General features: G+C 39.8%; 1 protein-coding gene across 1 annotated transcript in view; it reads left to right on the top strand.

Annotated features, from left to right (window-relative positions):
* The first annotated feature begins 174 nt into the window (after positions 1-174).
* LOC126779876 (endoribonuclease Dcr-1) overlaps positions 175-24,816 on the top strand; it is a 39,406-nt gene continuing 14,764 nt past the window's right edge. The window contains exons 1-25 of the mRNA XM_050504005.1: positions 175-421; positions 1,961-2,108; positions 2,972-3,131; positions 3,515-3,640; positions 4,251-4,552; positions 5,474-5,623; positions 6,574-6,692; positions 7,379-8,178; positions 9,335-9,435; positions 10,013-10,117; positions 10,519-10,645; positions 12,439-13,049; positions 14,062-14,218; positions 15,298-15,403; positions 16,248-16,363; positions 17,477-17,573; positions 18,230-18,377; positions 19,228-19,344; positions 19,694-19,803; positions 20,547-20,809; positions 21,991-22,169; positions 23,207-23,377; positions 23,653-23,791; positions 24,051-24,139; positions 24,470-24,581. Of these exons, the coding sequence (XP_050359962.1) occupies positions 1,963-2,108; positions 2,972-3,131; positions 3,515-3,640; positions 4,251-4,552; positions 5,474-5,623; positions 6,574-6,692; positions 7,379-8,178; positions 9,335-9,435; positions 10,013-10,117; positions 10,519-10,645; positions 12,439-13,049; positions 14,062-14,218; positions 15,298-15,403; positions 16,248-16,363; positions 17,477-17,573; positions 18,230-18,377; positions 19,228-19,344; positions 19,694-19,803; positions 20,547-20,809; positions 21,991-22,169; positions 23,207-23,377; positions 23,653-23,791; positions 24,051-24,139; positions 24,470-24,581 (4,551 nt within the window). The 5' untranslated portion in view covers positions 175-421; positions 1,961-1,962. The remainder of the gene's footprint in view (positions 422-1,960; positions 2,109-2,971; positions 3,132-3,514; positions 3,641-4,250; positions 4,553-5,473; positions 5,624-6,573; positions 6,693-7,378; positions 8,179-9,334; positions 9,436-10,012; positions 10,118-10,518; positions 10,646-12,438; positions 13,050-14,061; positions 14,219-15,297; positions 15,404-16,247; positions 16,364-17,476; positions 17,574-18,229; positions 18,378-19,227; positions 19,345-19,693; positions 19,804-20,546; positions 20,810-21,990; positions 22,170-23,206; positions 23,378-23,652; positions 23,792-24,050; positions 24,140-24,469; positions 24,582-24,816) is intronic.

Raw genomic sequence — 24,816 nt, 5'->3', positions numbered from 1 at the left:
AAAAAGTTAAATTTATTTACATGTTATATTTTTCTTCAAAAATAATCAAATGCATGCTTTGAATAAATTTTTTGAGCGGTAATTTTTTATACTTTGAACATGTAAAAGTAATTTTAATTAGTTGTAGAAATATAACGCTTAAATGTCATCGAACCCAAGTTTGCAGCGATTGAATTTGCTAAAATCTATATATTTTTTTCGAAATCTTTAAAACTATTCGTTCCTAACTGATATACAGTTTTATAATAAACGATTTCTCGTATAAGATCTAGATAACAACTTTATGAGGTTGTATATCGGCGCTTTACGCTAAAATTTGTGATATTTTAAAATTATGCTAATAAGAAACTTTGTGTGTTAATATGATATTCTTTATGTGACTTTATTTGTAAATACTGCTTAAATATAAGTAATATCGAAGGTAAGATAATTTAAATTTTTTTTTCCTAAAATATAACCTACTTGGTGCTGAAATTTACCTTTTCAAATACGAAACCATCATTACATTATAATTTTTTAAACAATTTGTTATTGAATAAAATATTCATATTTATAAAATTCAATAACTAGAAAACTTAAAGAACAAAATTGTAAAATTTTATTTATCATTTATAGCAACTATAATAATGTAATGTTATTTAGATATTTTATAAATAATATAAATTATTATTTATTAGAGACCATGCTTGCATTATTATTGCATTGTGCCTATTTTTGGTAGGCAAATAGAAAACAACACAAAAAACTTAACATCTTAAAGACTAGTGGATATATGGAATGAGATAAATTATTAAGTTAATGCATAAATTTCAATTTGCTACCCACAAACATTCTAGAAAATCCAATATATGAATACGAATATAGTGATAAAAGGCCTTCTTTTCCGATCAACTTAGGACTAGTAGTTCCCCTATAAGCTATTCCAATTGTAGAAGTAGTAATATTTATAATTTAGGGGTAATGCGGCCTGCATTATGGGCAGCATTGCTTAGGGTGGGAATCGGGAGGTACTATTTTAAATTTGACTTAAATATTTAAAAAAAATTTGACATTGTTATATTTCTGTGTTGTTGTGTAAAATATTTAAAAGTAGATTTTGTGAAATTTTTATTAATCAGAAATCTTTTTAAATTTTCATTAATTAATTAGGACGAGCTGGTTGGCGTAGTTGGTAGATACTTGCCTTTCACGCCGAAGGTTGTGGGTTCGATTCCCACCCAGGACAGACATTTGTGTGCATGAACATGTCTGTTTGTCCTTAGTCTGGGTGTAATTATCTGTATAAGTATGTATTTACAAAAGAAAAGTAGTATATGTATCAGTTGTTTGGTTTCCATAGCACAAGCTTTGTATAAGCTTAATTTGGGATCAGACGGCCATGTGTGAAAAATGTCCCAGGATATTATTAATATTATAATTTCTTGGATGTCCAAAATTAATAAATATGGTCAAAACATAATATTATGTGCGTGGGATGTGTCGTGTTGAAAGCACACGCGCATTGTACGCAGTTTATTATACCATAGACATATATATGACATTTGCATACCATCTCATGGTTGTTGACGTGGGATTTTAACCGTAGTATCATCAAAAATGAACCTACAACTTTGCAAATAAATAATTTAAATTTGAAAATAAACAAACCATAAATTTACATATATCATGCGATTTGCTAGTAGCTCTGCTATATGCAAGCACTGTCAACAGTTCTCGGTTAAACATCATCATTTGTAATACAACACAACTCCACTTAAGTACTCATATCTTAATTTTATACTTTAATTTTACTTAAAAAGTTTTGATAACAACTTTGTTGTGATTAATAACATTAATTAAAAACAAAAATGAATTTCATATATATCTTTTTAAAACAAGACCGAAATTGTTTACATATGCTTACTGTGGTTGGAACAAGTTATATACATTTAAATAATATTATTTGTATTTACTTTTCTAGATATGGAGTCGTCTTGCACCCGTTTCACAGCAGCTGAAGGCGGTGCTCGCTTAGCAGCATGTGCTGGTACGAAGAATATACTGGTTACCGAGCATACTTCGTTTATATCAACAAGTGTCTTGGTCGAACATGCATACAAGATAAGAGGGTATGTTACTATTTTTTTTTTAAATTTGCTTACATTGGCCTTCATGGTGAGTGGTCTCCACCACGTATAGACAAAAGCACCCTCTTGTGTATCCTTCAAATGGGAGAACAACAATACCATTTATTGCTGTTTGGCAGTATATGTTATGAGGGTATGGTGTCTGAAGTATGGATAATGGGACAAAGCTCTTCCACCAAAGTGAACAATATCTTAAAAGTTGGTAAATATACAAATTGGTACGTATAACATCAGTAGTGCTATTCTGTAAGAACAAACTCGAGATTTATCACCAAGGACATAGACAATTTATGCATATTATTTTTATATGAAGTATTTATAATTGATTATAATGGTGGAGGTGTGGTTCGCTCGGTGGCCATTCTCAAGAGAGACTAGCTGGCTAAAATAGTAGATATTATAGTGCACAAGTGTGAAGCGTGACATTAATCAAAAGGACAGCAATCCAACATATTTATGTGCTCTGATAAGTCCCAACTTTGTTCGTTTACTTCAAATATCTTGTAAGTAAAACATAATTCTATTACTTCCACCTGTGGTTTGAGTTCAAAACCTCTGGATCTCCTTTCCCTCACTAATATTACAAATATGCATGTTAGTTTGTTTGTTACGTTTTCACGTCTTAACTAATCAACAGACCATGAAATTTTGCATAAACATTGTCATGGATATGGTTTTTTTCTTAAGAATAATAGCATGGATATCTTTTATAAGGGAATCATCAATTAATCACAGCTATATGGCCTGTAAACCAATAAACTATTGATGCTTCAAATGATATATGCTACCATGCCCCCCTCATTACGTTGCTTCAAACTAGTACACTAATACATTTTTAATTACAGCTTACTGTCCACCGGACGTCAACGTTCAGTGTATATAACCAGAGCATCCCGTATCGAGTGTACTGCCCACGAGCTAAAAATACTAACAGACCTGTCCGTGTCAAAAGCTCGTGTGTTTGATGATGTTGATGATTGGAAAGAGACGTTGGAACACAAAGAGGTATATATGATTTTAATATATGTGACACCGGTGACCTTTTCGATATGACATATTCCTTAAAGGCCAGTAAGGCACTTGCAAGCCCATAGCTATTGCAAGTGTAGTGTGTGTAGTGTAGTAGTCACTTTCCATCAGATGGCCCATTTGCCCGTTTGCCAACCTATAACATAAAAAAAAAATTGATATCTTAGTGGTCTCATGGGAATGAAGATGTTATGTCCCTTGTGCCTTTAGTTACACTGGCTCACTCATCCTTCAAACTGGAACGCAACAATACTAAGTATTGCTGTTTGACGGTACAATATCTGATGAGTGGGTGGTACGTACCCAGACGGGCTTGACAAAGCCCTACCACCTATAAAAATTATACGTATCAATTACAGGTACTCGTATGTACATCAATAGTCATAAAAACTATATTGGAGAAAGGACTATTGACTATACCGGATATTAATGTTTTGATAATTGACAGCTGTCATTTGATATTCAACGATGAACATCTACAATATGTAAGTTGTTTTAATGTTTTTTTTTATTATTTAGTCTGTGCTTATAGAATTGTTTGTTCTGACTGTCTATCAACAGATAACACTCATGAGTCTGAAACTCTGGGAACTTAGTTTTGTTTTATAGGATTGATGGGAGAAATTCTTTGGAATGGGTGGGGTGAATTTGTGTGAATTGTATAGAATTGTTTATCTAAAGATATATGTATATTGTTCACTTACACTATGCTAATGCTAACGGTTGACGAGCCGGTTGGCGTGGTTGTTAGATGCTTGCCTTTCACGCCGAAGGTTGTGGGTTCGATTTCCATCCAGGACAGTAATTTGTGTGCATGAACATTGTTCAGACACATTGTCCAGCGCCTATAGCGTTGTATCTGTAATATTGTAGACGCGTCTAATTGATAAATGAAAACGTTTCAATATTATCGATGCAATGAACCGTACATGAATTATAAAACGATATTGATATGAAGATAAAAGTTTTTTTTAGTATGGTCAGCAAAAAAAATTTTAAGTTTTTTTTTATATAACTTAAACGTGCGATATCAAGTCTTGCCAGATTCGTTGATGTTTGTAACGCAATTTTAAACAATATGTTATAACATTTCAGGTGATGAAGCTCTACAAGGAGTATGATGAAGGCAACAGGCCGAGGGTCCTCGCTCTAACCTATCCCCTATTCACCGCTACGAGCAACTCAAACGACGGTACCGACAGCATGAATATAGATAAAGATATAGATGAAGATAAAGATAGATATATAGCTGATGATGATGATGGTATAGATGTGGCTAATGATGAAAATGTTGATGATTTCGATATGTATGAGAAATTGGAGTGGAAGATATGTGAGCTGGAGAAGGCTCTGTGCTGTGAAATGGACCTGGCCGAGGATATTGATGGTGGGAAACGGTGAGTTTATGAATTTTTGTCGTGGGATTCGGGGTTCCAGTCTACTCCCTGACGTTGAGCAGCCAAGATCTTTCCATGACCTGTGCTGATTTCTGGTAAGTTTTTCCCATCATGATGAATTTCAGTTGTTATTGTACCGCCAAAAAGCAGTGCGTAGTAGTGTTCCAGTTTGAAGGGAGAGTGAGCCAGTGTAACTACAGGTCAATTAGTTTCCAAGTTTGGTGGCGGTGGTTATCATCGGGTAACCCATTTGCTCTTCCACGAATGCAATAAAATGTCTTGTTTACAGTAAAATATAAATTTTACTGTAAACAGGACCTTTCAACGAGTTTTTTTTTATAATATTACGTCAAAATATTGTAAAGTGAAAATATTGCACACTTGGTACAATAGATGGGTTGATTGCTGAAATGTTATCATAATTGTATTACCATAATTGCTGCGATTATGGTATGTCGTGGATACCTTGCTGCGATTTACAGAGAGCACTTCGTCTATGGTTAATAGCTTGTACTTGAAATTCTATGCAACATAAAAAAAAAGTTGCATGCGTCCGCTGTTTATTTTTACTGTTTAAAAAGTAAAATGCCAGTAATGTCCTACTGCTGGGCTAAAGTGTTGCCTTTGAGGAGAGTATGGAGCTATTAGTATATAAACTTATATATATATATCACGGCTTTACTTATATATGTTTGCTTAAACGATGATTTGTGAACGATGCTCTGTCTTCTTCTTTTGAATGTCAAATCAATGATGACAGAAAGAGAGAAATCAGTATTTAAATAAACAGCCAAGCAACGTACGTAAGTTATGTTTTTTACAATTTAAATTGAAGTGTCTGCCTTCTTTTTACCCCCCCCCCCCACTTTGTATAAATTAAGTATTAATTAAAATTAATCTGTGTATGATGGTTTTTTCCAGTCTCTCAGCGTCAGCGACGAGACCCAGGGAGCTGATAATCGAATACGGTCCCCGACCCTCCGACGAAGCCCTGCCAGAGGCCTACCTCGAGCTCGAGGACTATATGAAGGAAACGGTCAATCAGGCCCTGGAATTTATCAATGAACACAGGTTATAAATAATGCTCTCTATATATTAATATGTGCAAATTTTATCTTTAACTTGGTGGTAGGGTTTTGTGGTGGGTACCACCAGCACGCATACCGCCAAACGGCAGTATTTAGTTTAATGTACACACATCTACAATAAAGTATTAATTTGTATTTTATAATATGAATATATATTGTCTGTGTATCTATCCAGCTGTCATCTGATGACACTTCGCGGAGCGCGGGAAAATAGAATATGTACATTGGTATTGGCGCGAAGTGAAGTCGGTGTGTGTGCATAGCGAGCTGATATATAAATTATAACATGTATTATTTAATTTGTAATAACGATATTACGACTTGAGTTAATGCACGATTAAAGGGTGAACATTACACTTGGTATTGTTGTGTTCTGGTTTGAAGGGTGAGTGAGCCAGTGTAATTACAGGCACAAGGGACATAACATCTCAGTTCCCAAGGTTGGTGGCGCAATGGCGTTGTAAGGAATGGTAAATATTTCTTACAGAATATTTTGCGCTCGGCTAGCGTAGATACACGCAAGAAAAAGAGAAGAAAAAGTCCTTACAACTACAATGTGTATGCTGCCAGTGATATTGTGCATAGATTATCTTGTAATATATATATATAGATAATAATTGCCGAAATGGCCCAGTGGTAAAAACGCGTGAATCTTAACCGATGATCATGGGTTCAAACCCGGGCAAGCACAACTGAATTTTCATGTGCTTAATTTGTGATTATAATTCATCTCGTGCTCGACGGTAAAAAACATCGTGAGGAAACCTGCATGTGTCTAATTTCACTGAAATTCTGCCACATATGTATTCCACCAACCTGTATTGGAGCTTTACCTTAAATTGTCCTCAAAAAGGGAGAGGAGGCCTTAGCCCAGCAGTGGGACATTCACAGGCTGTTACTTACTAACAGATAATAATGATCATTTGATTACAGATACGATCCAACGGAAATATACGGTGAGGATTTGTACGAGGAATTCAAGAACATACCAGACCCTACGATAGAACCAAAGAAAATATTCATGGATTTTTTATATGTCTTGGAACAACTCGGTGAGTTCATATATGAACTATATATTTATATATATTTCATATATATGTCGCGGATTTAAATGGATTCCCATTTCAATGGCCGCCATTGTCGTCCAATATGTTAATTTTGTTAAATAAGTCAGTGTCACGTCCGAAGCGCTGTCCTGAGAGCAAGAGACCAAGGGGTGGCTCGACAAACGATCACTCGCGCTACTGACAGATACACCGTTATATTTTATATTTCCATTATTCGGCTGTACAATAAGATAGGCACCCGTCTTATATTTCCACAACTTGACGTCTGACAACCGATCAGTAACCCATAAGAGGTCAATCACCTTGTGTGGTGTTGCTATTCTAATAAAATAAGTGACGTCATATACCCGCTTTAATTTATTATCTCTGATATATATGTACTTAATTGACTGCCACGTCGGTGTATTGGCTAGATATCTTGACGTACAGCAAAAGTATGACGTATTTATATGGAATAGGAAGGCGGACGAGCATATGGGCCACCTGATGGTAAGTGGTCACCAACGCCCATAGACATTGGCATTGTAAGAAATATTAACCATCGCTTACATCACTAATGCGCCGCAACCTCGGGAACTAAGATGTTATGTCCCTTGTGCCTGTAATGACGTACAGCTTTGGGACCTCTGATTGTAGCTATGTTTTTTTAATCACATTTGTGTTACTTTCAGGTCCTTACGCAGCTGATAAGGCAGCTATATCACTATTGACAAAGTTAGAAAAGTTAAAAATCAAAGTTCCCTACGAGAGGCACTTCCTACTGTTATGTCTCTGTACATCCGTCTTCGTGAAGATCAGATGTTTTGCTGATTTAATCTTCTCGAAATATTCTTCGGATTGGGATAAAATAACGATATTCTCAACACCGAAGGTCCTGAGATTAGTGGAGATACTGGAGAAGTTTCAGCCAGCAGACAGTAAGAGTGCAACGAGGAATCCGGTTAATAACCCAAAAGCAGATACCAAGTCGGATACACAAAGAAATGTTAAATCAAAAGAGGCATCAGACAGTTCAGACAGTGAGAGCAAATTGCTTACAGATAATAAAACGGATGGAACTAATATAAAAACTGATGAAACGGTACCAAAAGATGAAGTGACCGATGCAAAAGTATCAAAGACAAGAGAACTCTTGAATGAGATTGATAAATGTGACTTCGTAACGCTCGGTAATAAAATCGAAGATAGAGTTCATATATACGAAACGAATTTAAAAGATTATGAAGATACAGAAAGTGAAAGTGTTGTTAAAGTGAGTAGTGAGAAGCAAAGTGTAAAGTGTGATAAGAATGTCGTGGATGGCAAGGTCTGCTTCGGGAAGCGCTTCGGGCACAGGTCGAGAGGCCGCGGGAGGGCGCTGAGGAGTAACGCGGCCAAGTTGCTGCAGATGCAGCAGAATCCGGATGCGCTGTGCGGTATTGTGTTCATGAAGGAGGCTTTGATGGCGAAGATTATGTTTATGATGATTGCGGTGAGTGGCTTAGTGATAATTTGAGATTTTGCCCAGGTAGAGCTTTGTGCAAGCTCGTCTGGGTAGGTACCACCCACTCATCAGATATTCTACCGCAAAACAACAGTACTTGGTATTGTTGTGTTCCAGCTTGAAGGGCGAGTGAGCCAGTGTAATTACAGGCACAAGGGACATAACATCTTAGTCTTCAAGCTTGGTGGCGCATTGGTGATGTAAGTTAGTTACTTACAAAGTTCCGATAATGACTTGGCTTGATCTAATGTCAGTTCAAGGTCAAAGTTCTTTCTTCATCTTTATTCCCGTCACTGGAATAGGCTGTAGGTGAGTGGCCAGGTTATTTGTGATGTAGTGGTCACCATTGTTTTGATTAATTAAATATATATATCAGCTAGTTATAGGGTTTATTTCAACTTTCTTGTTTTAATTTATTTTGTCTAAATATGAATATGGATAACTAGAGCAGTATGCGAAAGCATAAAGTGATTACAGTTAACAAAAATTTTATTTTTCTGTCGAGAAATTGTCAGTGGCAGCCCCGAGTTGTGGATTTGGTATAATCACTATTTTCCGATCGTGTCGGACTTGCCGTCCTATCGGATTATAAGAGCGCACCTGTGTTATCGCACACACATTTATGCTTTATATGTCCTTGTTGCCTCGTTGATCTAGTGGCTTGATATGAGGCCGTAGATCGGGAGGTCCTGGGTTCAATTCCCAGGTCGGGCCAATAAAAAGTTATTGGGTTTTTCTGTCAGAAAATTCTCAGTAGCAGCCCGGAGTCTGGAAGTTGGAACTGTGTACACTCCCGTGCCTCGGAAAGCACGTAAAGCCGTTGGTCCTGCGCCTGAACTCTTTCCGGTCGTGTCGGATTGCCGTCCCATCGGATTATGAGAGTTAGGGAATAGAGAGTGCATCTGTGTTTGCGCACACACTCGTGCACTATTATATCCTGCGTAGTTGGCTAATCTCTCTTGAGATTGGCCGCCGTGGCCGAAATCGGTCTGGAGGACATCATCATTAAAAAAAATACCCGAGGGATTTATAATAAAATTTGATAGACACTTTTATAAGGCTGTATTGTACTTGAATACAAGTATGTGTAGGAGTCTCATTACATCCGGGTAGGAAGGTCGCTACAGCTAGTCTGTTCAAATAGGACATGTCCCGCAGTCGCCCGTCCCTGTCGCACCTGTGTGCGCAGTACTGTGCTGAGGAGGGACCCAACGGCAGTAAGAAACAGGAGGAGGTGCTTAAGAAGTAAGCTCTCATTATACTACTATATATTTGTATATATAAAAGTCGAGATGGCCCAGTGGTAAGAACGCGTGAATCTTAACCGACGAACATGGGTTCAAACCCGGGCAAGCACCTCTGAATTTACATGTGCTTAATTTCTGTTTATAATTCATCTCGTGCTTTTCGGTGAAGGAAAACATCGTGAGGAAACCTGCGTGTGTCTAATTTCATCGAAATTCTGCCACATGTGTATTCTACCAACCCGCACTGGAGCAGCGTGGTGGAATAAGCTCCAAACCTTCTCCTCAAAAAAGGGAGAGGAGGCCTTAACCCAGCAGTGGGACATTTACAGGCTGTTACTGTACTGTACTGTATAAATATATATTTAATAACGAAGGGAGGTAGGTGAAGTAAATCTTGTGTTTTGGGTCTCCGGCTTCTTTTTACATTGTGTGTGATTTGAACACAAACTCATTACGGGGATTATATACATTTTGTTATATATTTAAAGAAATATACTAAATAGTTTTACATATAAATATATGTAAATAAACAAATGTTGACTTCAGATTTTGATAAAAAAAATCAACTTTTTTAGGTTCCGTATGCATGAGTGCAATCTTTTACTGGCTACCTCTGTGCTGGAGGAGGGCATCGACCTCCCGAGGTGCAACCTTGTGGTGAGATGGGATGTTCCACCTTCGTGAGTATTTGAGAATTAGTACTCATTCTCTCATATACAATTCATGAACTAAACTTATTTGTTGAGGCGAAGAATACCGTTATCACTTTTCAACTCCGTAGGTAAGACAGAGATGGCTCATTTCCTGTTATAGAATTTGGAGAAGGTCTGTCCGTCCATCGACTCGTCACATATTCTTTCGCCGAACAGCAATACTCGGTACTGGCGTGTTTAGGTTTGAGGGGCGAGCGAGCCAGTGTAACTTTTGGCACGAAGGGCATAATATCTTAGTTCCCGACATTGGGGCCCATGCGATGTACGGTTGAGATTTCTAACCGGCGCTAACGGTGATCACTTACCATCACGTGGCCCACTCGCAGACCACCACGGAGACCACCAACCATAACTTCCACCCCCCGCAGCTACCGCTCGCACGGGCTGTGCCGCGGGCGCGCGCGCGCCCCCCGCGCGGCGCTGGCGCTGCTGGCGCCGCCCGCGCGCAGCGCCGCGCTCGCCGCGCAGCTCGCCGTGTACACCGAGCTGGACCAGGTACTTTATTTTATTTTATTTATTTAAGATTCACCAGTGGTAAATACATCAACACGTACAAAGGTATACAATTTTAATACAACTTAAAACTAAATGCATTACCTATTAAGGTGAATACCACTTGCAAAGATAAAGTTGGAGATGACAAACTTATAAATAATTAATTGTTAGTAAATCAAGGTTAAAAATGACAAGAATTAACAATAATAGTAAAATAATAAAATACAAATATAAACAAAATAAATTAGTTAGCTGACAATTTTGACAATATTTTTTTGTGAAACTTGTTTGATGAGTCTCCAAAAGGGTCTAAAACAGCACTGTGCTCATTCAAAATTCCACATAAGCGAGATACAGGTGAATTGCTTCCTAAAACAGTTTTGCGGAAAGGTCTTACTAATGGTGTTATTGGTTTACGTGGATATCTAATGGGAACATTCAATTTAATTTTTGATATCAGAAACGAGTTATCATAGTTGTTGTTAAGTGTTTTATAAAGAAATTTTAAATCCAACAAATCCCTCCGATCACTTAGTGAAAGAATTTTGAAAAATTCCAATCTTTTTTTGTAAGAAGGAAGTATTTTCCCTTTACCTAACGAGAAAGTAAGATGATAAAGAAAACGTTTCTGTATCCTCTCAAGTCTTAGGCAGTGTGTTGCATAATGTGGCCTCCAAACAACGCTTCCGTATTCCAGTATACTCCTGACTAAGCTATTAAATAAAATAATTTTTGTTCTAGGATTTCGAAATAATCTTCCATTTCTTATTACAAAACCTAACATTTTCGAGGCACGGCTAATTACACCATCAATTTTGGCGAGTTTGCCGGCCAACGGCCGGCAAACTCGCCCCCCGTTACGGTGGGGAGCTTAAACGTGTTTTCTTGTTCGCTCGGTACATTCTAGAGAAGAACATTAATAAAACTCATTGAATATTTGTCAATTATTATTTATAGGTGGCAGAGCTTTGTGCAAGCTCGTCCGGGTAGGTACCACCCACTCATTAGATATTCTACCGCAAAACAGCAGTATTTGGTATTGTTGTGTTCCGGTTTGAAGGGTGAGTGAGCCAGTGTAATTGCAGGCACAGGGGACATAACATCTTAGTTCCCAAGGTTGGTGGCGCATTGGTGATGTAAGCGATGGTTAACATTTCTTACAATGCCAATGTTTAAGGGCGTTTGGTGACCACTTACCATCAGGTGGCCCATATGCTCGTCCGCCTTCCTATTCTATAAAAAAAAAAATACTGAATTGCATGTATGCATTAGTATTGAGTGGAAACTCGATCGGTTTGTGAACGGGTTAATTAATGTATAATGTGTGTGGTGTTTATCGTGTGTTTTCGTAATAAAAATAAATAATTGCCTCCGAGACCGTCAGTAGTAAGTCCGTTTGTAGTTTCCCTGTTATTAAAAATGTTCATGAAAGTTTAATGTTAGGTATAAAAATTAACCTATGTTCCTCTTTAAAGTTTGTTTCATACCAAATTTCATCAAAATCGGTTCAGTGGTTTAGCCGTGACAACAGACAGACAAATGGAGTTACTTAAACATTTATAATACCAATAAATAACTGTAAAATATATCAAATGGCATCATTAGTTTAACGAGTAATATTTTTGGCGGTCTCGTAAAACGAATTCCTCTCTTTCTGTCATCATTGATTTGACATTTGAAAGAAGAAGACAGAGCATTTTAACTAATCACACGCCAAACACGATAATGTATAAAGCAAACAAAATCAATAAGTATTTTATGCTCGTTTAAAATGATGATATATTTTTCTACAGCTAATAACAAGAAAATGCGGTTGTGGGATACAAAACGAACCCACGATTGAGGAAGAGAACCACGCCGATACATTATCGTCAATAGTCAAATCCTACATACCATTAGAACTAAAGAAAAAACATCCTAATGATACAAACGTACAGACAGATCAAAATAAAGTGATAAGAAATAATATAGGAAACACTTTTGATACTGAAGCGATAAATAATGAAATAAGTGTAGTTAATAAAATGGCAGAATCAACCAAAGATGATAAATACGAAGCAAATGATGAATGCGAAGCGAATGATGAATGCGAAGCAAATGATGAATGCGAAGCAAATGATGAAAGCGAAGCAAATGATGAATGCAATGGTGGCGATGAACTAATCAACGATACTAAATCTACAAATAATGAAACTTCAGATATGAAAACCGATTGTGATTCTAAGTGTAATGTTAAGTTAGACGCGAGTCACGAAACGTTAGATTTTAGAGAAGTTAAAGTTACTTCAGGCGATTCGAAATTTGAACGCGACGTTAAATTTGATTGTAAAATTTCGATTGATAAGAAGAGGGACGGTCAAGCGCCGTTCGTTGACTTGAATACGGCGATTGCTCTCATTAATCGGTGAGTGTGAGATTGAATTTAGTTTTAAAATGGTGGTGGGGTGTCTGCGACTTTTTTTTTTAATATATAAGCTAGCGCTTGACTGTTTTCCACCAACCCGCATTGGAGCAGCGTGGTGGAATAAGCTCCAAACATTCTCCTCAAAAAGGGAGAGGAGGCCTTAGCCCAGCAGTGGGACATTTACAGGCTGTTACTGTAATACTTGACTGTTATTACACCTGATGGAAAGTGATGATACAGTCTAAGATGGAGCGCGCTTGCCTAGAAGATGCCTATTCACTCTAGACTTGAAGGTATATATTGTAGGTGGTGGGGAAAACGGAGGTCGGGAGGGTATTACAGACATTGGCGGTGCGTATCGGAAACGAGGAAGAAAATCGTTTCGTATGTAAAGTATTAATAAATAAATAAGACTGTCTTATTTATTTATTAATACTTTATAGCACACATGTTACATATAAAAGAACAAGTAGTACATATGGTGTGCAAAGGCGGCCTTATCACTTACACTGTACTCTTCCAGGCAACCTCTTTAAAGAGAAACTGTCTTAGTAGGTACCACCCTACTGGTGGTAGGGCTTTGTGCAAGCTCGTCTGGGTAGGTACCACCCACTCATTAGATATTCTACCGCTAAACAGCAGTACTTAGTATTGTTCTGTTCCGGTGTGAAGGGTTCCCAAGGTTGGTGGTGCATTGGCGATTTAAGGAATGGTTTATATTTCTTACGTTGTCAATATAAAGATGGTGACCACTTACCATTATGAGGTCCGTTTGCCTACCTATTTCCGTTTGGTCCGCCTACCTATAACATAAAAATAACATGACAGTATTGTTGTGAGATAGTGACATAACATTTTAGTAAGGGATCAAAATCTATGGGCGGTGGTGACCACATACTAGGTGGTACATTTGCAAGTTTAAAAATATGACGATCTAGGGATGTGATTTATTCAATAGTACCAGGGCAGCAGAAGTTGGATAGATGTTCGATTGATAAATGAATGTTTTCAGTTATTGCGGTAAGCTACCATCGGATACCTTCACGAGACTGACGCCCCAGTGGTGGATCGAGGAGGTCCAGCTCAAGGACAGGCGTGGTGACGCGAGGACCGCGTATATATGCACCTTGAGGATGCCCCTGAATTGTCCCATCAAATACAACATTGTAGTAAGTTTAATGTTATTTTTTTATTTATTTCTACTTGTAATCAACAGCATTACAGAAGTGTTTGTACAGTTATTACTTATTGCTAAAGTAAGACCACATCCCTTAACAGCCTGCGAATGTCCCACTGCTGGGCTAAAGGCTTCCTCTCCCTTTTTTGAGGAGAAGGCTTGGAGCTTGTTCCACCACGCTGCTCCAGTGCGGGTTGGTGGAATACACATGTGGCAGAATTTCAGTGAAATTAGACACATGCAGGTTTTCGATCACGATGTTTTCCTTCACCACAAAGCACAAGAAGAATTATAAGCACAAATTAAGCACATGAAAATTCAGTAGTGCTTGCCCGGGATTGAACCCACAATCATCGGTTAAGATTCACGCGTTCTTACCACTGGGCATCTCGGCTTCAGTTTGTACCAAGACCATGGGATTACAATTTTATAATTCGAAACTTGAGAAAACAAAGTAAAATCATGAACTTAAATTAATGAAATATTTCAAGGGTTAGGTCTGGCTACAGATCCTAGGTCGATGAAAGAAGGTTTGAGAGCCGTTACCGTTGATGGTCGAGATGGAACATGTTACCAATCTCAGCTGTCAGTGGTATCGGTTGGGATTTATGTGTTCACGTGATTGTTAAACGATGATTGACGACCCATATTTTTTGATTATATTAGAAATCTGTATGTGTTGCTCAAATTTGGGGGGGGGGGGCGATCAAAAAGACTGGTGAGTACCGCTGGTTTTTAGTAGGTATTCCGATTTTCATATACCACGTAGGGGAAACGCGTAAAAAACGCGTTTTCCAGCGAGTTAAATAAAAAGATAAAAAAGGTGTTAAAGCTTGTTACATACCTAATTTTGCTGTAACCAGTTCAACGGCTTAGCTGTGAAAGCGACGGACAAACAGACAGTTACTGAATGATACTGTAGATTGTAAACAAATACAAAATTTTACTAAAAAAAAATTTATTTTCTTTACCAAATCGGTGATTTGATTTTTCACTGATATAATCATCACTAAGTGTAATGCTTCTACGTTCAATAAACGATTGAAAGTTTGATAACCATCTCGTTTCCAGGGTCACCCGATGCCCACCAGAGTGCTGGCGAGGCGCATGGTCGCCTTGCAGGCCTGTCGGATATTGCACAAGTCCGGCGAATTGGACGACCAGCTCATGCCAATCGGTAATATATCATTTGTTACTTTTATCGCAATATAGGAGTTTATTTACTTATAATAGATTGAGATTTGTATGAAATGTAAAACAGCGCCATCTAGTGACAATAATCGGAATTACATATAAATCGCAGTTAGCGACAAAGTTATCGAATACGTACAAAAATACGAGATGGCCTAGTGGTAAGAACGCGTGAATCTTAACCGATGATCGTAGGTTCAAACCCGGGCAAGCACCACTGAATTTTCATGTGCTTAATTTGTGATTATAATTCATCTCGTGCTTGACGGTGAAGGAAAACATCGTGAGGAAACCTGCATGTGTCTAATTTCATTAAAATTATGCCACATGTGTATTCCACCAACCCGCATTGGAGCAGCGTGGTGAAATAAGCTCCAAACCTTCTTTTCAAAAGGGAGACTAGGCCTAAACCCAGCAGTGGGACATTAACAGGCTGTTACTGTTACTTTACATACAAAAATAGTGTGATTGTTAAACATGTATGTATACACAATAACGAATCTCACGCTGACGTCATCACGCTCGTACTCTCAGTTACCGTATACCGAGAGCTCAGAAGTTAACATATTAAAAACACACTAGACACAGTGAAGTGAAGCGTTATGTACCACTCGGCTCGGCTCGTTGTCAAAATGAATCTAGTGGTAGTAATTTACTAAGTGGTAGGCCTTTGTCCGTCTGGGTACCACCCACTCATCAGATATTCTACCGCTAAACAGCAATATTTAGTATTTTAGCGTTCCGGTTTGAAGGATGAGTGTATGATGGTGACCACTTATCAGGTGGCCCATTTGACATAAAAAAAAATTCAATTTATCTCTTATTTACAGGTAAAGAAAACTTTAAATCAGCGGAGTATGACAATAATATCGTGAAAGAAACGTCCGATGCGAACGATTGCGCCCGACCCGGTACGACAAAGCGCAGACAGTACTACTATAAACGGGTATGTCATTTCTATTTCCCTTGTCTACTATTCTCCACCACGCTGCTCCAATGCGGGTTGGTGGAATACACATGTGGCAGAATTTCAGTGAAATCAGACACATGCAGGTTTCCTCACGATGTTTTTTTACCGTCAAGGACGAGATGAATTATAAACACAAATTAAGCACATGAAAATTCAGTGGTGCTTGCCCGGGCTTGAACCCACGATTATCGATTAAGATTCACGCGTTCTAACCACTAGGCCATCTCGACTATAAGCTCCGAACCTTCTCCTCAAAAGGGAGGGGAGGCCTTAGCCCAGCAGTGGGACTTTAACAGGCTGTTACTGTACTATTCTTTTTCTTCTTTGTTGACAGTCAGCTTTGAATACTCCTTGTCGAATGAGCCGAGATACTCTATCAGTTTACGTGGCGTCAGTAAAGTTACAAGCTGACATGATTTTTTCTGACATCTTTAACTGTCATCCTTATATTTCAGCCAATTCACAGAAAACATTAATGTATCATACACCAAAACCTTCCTCGTGAATCATTTCGTTTGTGAAAGCTGTGTGAAAATTCGTTTTGTATTTTTTGAGTTTATTGTGTTCAGATACACAGACAAATGCGGTGGACTTTGTTTTATAATAAGTGATTCAAGATAGCTCTAACAGCACTTTTAAATACTCGTTTTATAAGCGTGTTTATAATATGAGTTTAATACTGCTAATAAATGATTCTAAGAACCGGCTAGAATATCTGTAGTTACTCTTTTTCCTCAATCATATATAATGAATACTAAGAAATAATAATATCCTGGGACATTATTCACACACGGCCATCCGATCCCAAATTAAGCTTGTACAAAGCTCGTGCTATGGAAACCAGACAACTGATATACTACATATACTACTTTTCTTTTGTAAATACATACTTATATAGATAATTACACCCAAACTCAGGACAAACAAACATGTTCATGCACAAATGTCTGTCCTGGGTGGGAATCGAATCCACAACCTTTGGCCTGAAAGGCAAGTATTTACCAACCACGCCAACCGGCCCGTCAAGCCGATCTCTAGCTCTTCTATCATTAAATAATCCTGTACTATTTGATAATATTGAAATTTCAGACGGCGTGGGCGTTCACAGACTGCCAACCAATAATAGACTCTACGGACGCGGAAATAGAGAACAATCCGACGTTAGACGATGAAACTATACAGAAAGGTATGATTCACGTTTTATGTTATAGGCAGGCGGACTGACAAACGGGCCATCTGATTAAGTGTTCACCACCATAGACATTGACGATACAACAAATATTAAATATTCCTTACATCGTCAATGCGCCACCAACTTTGGTTGAAGATGCTATATCCCTTATGCCTGTAGTTACTCTGGCTCACTCACCGTTCAAACTGGAACGCAACAATACTAATTATTGCTGTTTAGAGGACGAATATTATGTGGTACATATCCAGATTTACTTAGCCTTTATTTTCGTTCATTAGTAATCAGTCTGCCATCTATATATACTAATATTATAAATGTGAAGCTAACTCTTGTCTGTCTGTTGCGTTTACAAGGCTAAACTGAAGCGATTTTGATGAAATTTGTCGTGAAGCAAGCTTGGACCCCAAGAGACATAGGCTACTTTTTAAACTTAATCCAAAACACCGCCCCCCCCCCCCAATCACGCGTGCGGAAAAAAGTGTGATGTAAAAAGTAAAGTATGTGTATGATTTATGTAAACGTTAAATAGCAAAGGATCTGAGTATAGACCTTAATGTTAATATTTGAAATAGTACTAATGCTTAAAGCCGTTGGTGACCACTTGTCGTCACTCATATTTGCCAGTGTAATAGTATTTGCGACCGCGGCAGGTCCGAGCGCGAACATGTTGTACTGCATCGTGTCGTCGCTGTGCTGCGCGCTGCCCGAGCGGTACAACACGCGCGGGCGGAGGCTGCACGCGCCGCAGCTGGCGCGACAGGCCATCGGCGTGCTCATGGCGAGGCGGGACCCGCACCAGTGAGTACGACGCACGCGCACACGCGCACACACGCGCACACACACGTCACCGAGCGGTACAACACGCGCGGGCGGAGGCTGCACGCGCCGCAGCTGGCGCGACAGGCCATCGGCGTGCTCATGGCGAGGCGGGACCCGCACCAGTGAGTACGACGCACGCGCACACGCGCACACACGCGCACACACACGTCACCGAGCGGTACAACACGCGCGGGCGGAGGCTGCACGCGCCGCAGCTGGCGCGACAGGCCATCGGCGTGCTCATGGCGAGGCGGGACCCGCACCAGTGAGTACGACGCACGCGCACACGCGCACACACGCGCACACACACGTCACCGAGCGGTACAACACGCGCGGGCGGAGGCTGCACGCGCCGCAGCTGGCGCGACAGGCCATCGGCGTGCTCATGGCGAGGCGGGACCCGCACCAGTGAGTACGACGCACGCGCACACGCGCACACACGCGCACACACACGTCACCGAGCGGTACAACACGCGCGGGCGGAGGCTGCACGCGCCGCAGCTGGCGCGACAGGCCATCGGCGTGCTCATGGCGAGGCGGGACCCGCACCAGTGAGTACGACGCACGCGCACACGCGCACACACGCGCACACACACGTCACCGTGCGGTACAACACACATACATACATAAAATCACGTCGCTGCGATAGTCGAAAACACCGATTCTTCTTAAATTAATCTACAGATGTATTGTTGTATCCAGACGTGTTCTTAAATCTGTCACGTTATCGATTGACAGATGTCGAACGGAGAAAAATAAATGTCACAGGGCAACTCTTAAATTTATAATTTTGACACGAACGCCACACTAAACGCGGCCCCCCCCGCAGGCTGCAGATCCCCGCGTTCCCCGTGTACACGCGCTCGGGCGAGGTGCGCGTGTGGGTGCGCGCCGCGCCCGCCGCCGACGCGCGCCTCGGCCCGCGCCGCGCCGCGCTCGTGCACAGGTACGCCGCACGCCGCACGCCGCACGCCGCACGCCGCACGCCGCACGCCCGCACGCTCTCTCGGTGTTTAAGTCGAAGCGGTATCGTATGCTGATAGGTTTTGTTATGATCATAGATGGCGTTAGCAGTCGGTTACATCGCGCTATCGTTTGTTACATTCGAATCGCATAGAAGAATGATTTATTATTGATGTGTGAAATTTAGCGCACGGTACATGGTAGCGAATTCATAATTCTTTTTAATTGATATTTCACTTTTACCCTAAAAATATAATATATGTTTTGTGTGATATATAACTAAAAATGTATATAGAGCAGAATAATAGTAGTTTTCGTCATGTCCGCGTCAGGTTCATGCGGTTCGTGTTCTCGGACGTGCTGCGCGTGCGGCGGCGCGGCATGAAGCTGCAGCCCGAGGGCTCCACGCACAACAATTACTACGTCGTGCCCACCGTCAAGAGTGAGTTCCGCTTATGTCGTAAGAAACACCACATTACTGGATATCGTTGAACATATGATGGAGGTAGAGCTTTGTGCAAGCCCGTCTGGGTAGGTACCACCCACTCACCAGATACTCTACCGCAAAACAGCAGTACTTGGTATTGTTGTGTTCCGGTTTGAAGGGTGGTTGAGCCAGTTTAACTGAAGGCACAGGGGATATAACATCTCCGTTCCCAGGGTTGGTGGCGCATTGACGATGTAAGAAATGGTTAATATTTCTTACATCGCCTATGTCTATGGGCGGTGGTGATCATTTACCATCAGGTGGCCCATATGCCCGTCCGCCTACCTATAAAAAAAAAGAAAACAATCAAAAAAATCCACTACAACACACATACGCATTGCTTTACATTTTTTACATTTCAGTACATCGCCGTGTCGTGTGAAAGAGATGGCGTGTCTAAACTAGTACGACAAAGAGAGATAGCGAGTGTTTACCACTTTTGCTTATTAAATGGGTCAACCAATTGGTAAATTTTTGTCATAGACTAACCAAACAAATAGACAGAAGGTACAATTATTTACACTTAAAAATTATAAGGTCTACAGTAAACAAAATGTAGTCCAATTAAAATTGTACATAGTCGATATATATATCGAGGGGGGGTATGACCCCTCCCTTTTTGTTCCGCCACTGACTCAGACCTAAAAAAAATAAGTTTTGGCCGAAATATTTTAAATATATAATAATATAAATTTCAGAAACAAGAAGCGATGGTACCACTTGGACAGATATAGATTGGCCGTTCCTCGAACTGATATACAAACACACTGAAGATAAAAAGAATCTAGAGTTGGAGAAGCCGATAATATGGGAGGAGGGGGAGAAGAAGAAGACGAAAGACGACAGAGTGAAGAAGATAGAGAATCCCTTGTTGAAACCCGATGAAGTGTTTGTTTTTGATGCGGAGAAGTACAAAGAGGCAGTCGTCACACCCTGGTATAGGAACCAGGATCAACCGCAGGTGAGTTTTATAATTTTCAATTAAATTAATACAAGAACTTTAAATTTACGAATATCACGTCAATGGTCTTAATTTTAAGTGGTTCGTAATACACCATGCGTAGCTACTTATATAATAATACTAGCTAGAAGTTCCGGCCTCGCTGTTCGCGCTGGTAGATTACAACAAAAACATATTTAGGATAGGATTTGCGTAAAATCCGTTCTTAGTGAGCGTCTACGTTGAGGAAGGAGTAACTGTGACAAATTTCAAGTCAATCGGGCGGATAGTTTAGGAGATCTCGTGATGAGGGGTATTTTGGTTGTATATATATAAATATATAATGATTATATACTAACACCTTCTTCGAAACGCGCTACATCTTATGTAATTTTTATGTATATTGGTTTAGTAATGTTCTTAGTTAGACTTTACAAAAACAACGTTTCATTTATTAATATGTAGTAGAAACATCTGTATAACGAATGGTCAGGCGTCAACTCGTTTTCAGACCTGGTGACCTTCGAAATAAATGTCTAGCCGTTCACGTTAGTAATGTACTTTCAATATTAAATCACAACAAATTTAAAATATTACAAGATTAACAAGATGGAGCACGATTCAGTTGGTAACGCAGCGTGTTTGATCAATTGTGCCAGCGCACGCGGTCAGCGCTCCCGCCTCAAATATGACACTTTCCGGATGTCACGTGTTCTTTACGTCATACCGACACAGTGGCGACCTCGCTCAAGCTTTCAGCTTGACATTGCCAGCTGGGTACGATAAATAATCAAAATAAATCCCAATTAAACTTCTTGATGCTTCGACATGTATTTTTAATTTTATTAGCTGTTGTGCAAGTTAGCGTGATGTGTTGTTTACTAGTTTCCGGCCTATTGTGAGGGAAGGGGAAATTGGTACCCCTGACAACGTGTATGTAAAATTTAATGATGATCGGTTGACTAGTTTATACGTTAAAGCCTAACAAACAAACACATTTCGCTTTACAACTTGATTTATAATGTTAGTAATATTTTATATAACATTATTGGGCGGGTGATCAGTTAAACGGTACTCTGTCTTCTTCTTTCGAATGTCAAATCAATAATGATAGAAAGAGATAGATCAGAGTTTAACTAAACACTTATTTATTAAGTTTATAAGTAAGATGATTGTTTATATAATTTCCCATTTCTTTCCAGTTCTTTCTCGTAGCGGAAATATGCTGGAAGCTATCACCTGACTCCGCCTTCCCGTCAGACCAGCATACGAGTTTCAGATCGTACTACAAGGCCAAATATGGTGCTGAACTCACGCAGAGCTGCCAACCCTTACTGGACGTGGACCACACCAGTGCCAGGCTGAACCTGTTGACGCCAAGGTAAGTGACTATCCTTGCGTATAACGTTGGATATCAGCATTGCAATCATTGTAAATAGACTACCATTTACTAAACACATTTATAGGAGTACATTGAGTACATTACATTATTATTATTATTATTTATTTATTTTTATATCCTGGGACATTTTCCACACACGGCCATCTGATCCCAAATTAAGCTTATACAAAGCTTGTGCTATGGAAACCAGACAACTGATATACTACATATACTACTTTTCTTTTGTAAATACATACTTATATAGATAATTACACCCAGACTCAGGACAAACAGACATGTTCATGCACACAAATGTCTGTCCTGGGTGGGAATCGAACCCACAACCTTCGGCGTGAAAGGCAAGTATCTACCAACTACGCCAACCAGCTCGTCAAATAATATATAAATAATGACTAAACTGAATTAAAAAGAAAAATAAATGTTATAAAGTGGTGGTCAATATACATAGGAACTATTATAAGGTAAATAACGGTTATTAAGAAGATTTGGAGCAAATGTTTAGGTATATAAAACTTCTAAAAAATCAAAAGAAACAGTAGCTAGAAATACTTTTAAGGCTATGCTCGCTGTATTACAAGGTGTAGAGAAAACGTGTTTTGGGCGCTGTATAGTCTTTTAGTGTATAATCAAGGATAGGATGGACATTGGTGTTTTATAAATTGATTTTGGTGGACGGCTTCATAAAATCTTTGGCTTTTTTTTTGTAGCCTGGGCATTTCTGCTCAGGTGGTGTACTTTCTGATCATGGATGCCCAGAGTGGATTCGCCTCCGCAATCGTTAATAGGGCAGGGCTCCTGCGGTAGAAAAATCGAATTCTAAAAAATATTTTTGTTAAAAAGAAATTTCATGGAACCCAAACGCGGCGCAACCTGCCGCTTTCAATCTATTATAACTCACGAAAATCGTCATTAAATTTTCATCAAAATAGGTTTAAAAAAATAAACATATTCTTTTAAAATTATCGTCAACGATTCAGGCGTTTTGAATAAGATTAGCTTAATTTTGACATGCACAGATACGTGAATCGCAAGGGCGTCGCGCTGCCGGTGTCGTCGGAGCGCACGCGGAGGGCGAAGCGCGACCGCCTGGACCAGAAGCAGATCCTCGTGCCCGAGCTGTGCCGCGTGCACCCCTTCGCCGCGCCGCTGTGGTTCGCCACCGTCGCGCTGCCCTGCGTGCTCTACCGGTACACACGCAGTCTCGGTGAACTGCCATGCCATGCCACGGCATGGACGAGCAGTGCCATGCATTCGCTTACGATGTTTTCCTTAGAAACTTAGAAACACAAATTAAGCACATGGAAGTACATCGGTGTCATCAGCTTCCCTGGGCTGTGATAGAGCCTAGAATCCTTTCAACTGCCCATAGATATTGGCGCCGTAAGAAATATTAACCAGTCCTTGCGCCACCAATTCTCTATCGAGCTTTGGAAGTAAGATGTTGACTTATTGGCCGTTTCAGGATAAACGCGCTGCTGATAGCGGACGAGATCCGTCGCTCGGTGGCCATCGACGTGGGGCTCGGCGTCCCGCGCATCGACGAGCGCACCTGTCCCGGCTTCCAGTGGCCGCCGCTCGACTTCGGTTGGAGCTTGGCTGAGGTTTTCTATTTACTTATTTAGGACAATACATGCATACACTTGACACTTGACAAAGTAAAAAGTATTGTGTAATGAATGGTAGGAAATTTTCATAGCGCCCCTAGCCTAGTCCCTAGCACATCATATCAATGATATTTATTTGCATTGATATTTCCTTCAATTATTCTCTTATATATGTATATGTAGACATATATAAGATATATAAATATATTTTTTATTCGTAAGCGCTAATTTTAGTTATATTCTCGAAATACACTAGGTCCTGAGCGCGGACAGCGAGAAAGAGAAGGGTGATAAGACGAAAGAGGACGGAGAACCGAAGGCTGAGAAAGATGATAATAAAAAGAAGTTAGTATACATCATACAAATATTATATCTAAATGAATGTAGTACAGTACAGTACAGTACAGTACAGTAACAGCCTGTTAATGTCCCACTGCTGGGCTAAGGCCTCCTCTCCCTTTTGAGGAGAAGGTTTGGAGCTTATTCCACCACGCTGCTCCAATGCGGGTTGGTAGAATACACATGTGGCAGAATTTAAATGAAATTAGACACATGCTTATAAGGTTTCCTTACGATGTTTTTATTAACCGTCAAGCACGAGATGAATTATAAACACAAAATTGTATATGTTTGTGTTTTGTTCAACGTAATATTGACCTTGAGACTGATTCACAGAGCAATAGAAGATACGGAACCCGAGAAAGAGACGGAACAGTTAGAGAACAAGGGAGATGTAAAAGAGAAAACCATTAATGATATACTGCAAGAAAAAGAAGATGCTGAAAGTGTGAGTGATTATTATTTCATTAGTAAATGTAAATATATACATACACAAACACATATGTATGTCTATTATAATGATGACGTCCTCCTGACCGATTCCGGCCACGGCGGCCAATCTCAAGAGAGATTAGCCAACTGCGCAGGAGATATTATAGTGCACGAGTGTGTGCGCAAACACAGGTGCACTCTCTATTCCCTAACTCTCATAATCCGATGGGACGGCAATCCGACACGACCGG

This window comes from Nymphalis io, chromosome 30 (assembly GCF_905147045.1).
Source record: "Nymphalis io chromosome 30, ilAglIoxx1.1, whole genome shotgun sequence".
NCBI classification, from domain to species: Eukaryota; Metazoa; Arthropoda; class Insecta; order Lepidoptera; family Nymphalidae; genus Nymphalis; species Nymphalis io.
This window is presented reverse-complemented; position numbering and strand designations above follow the sequence as displayed.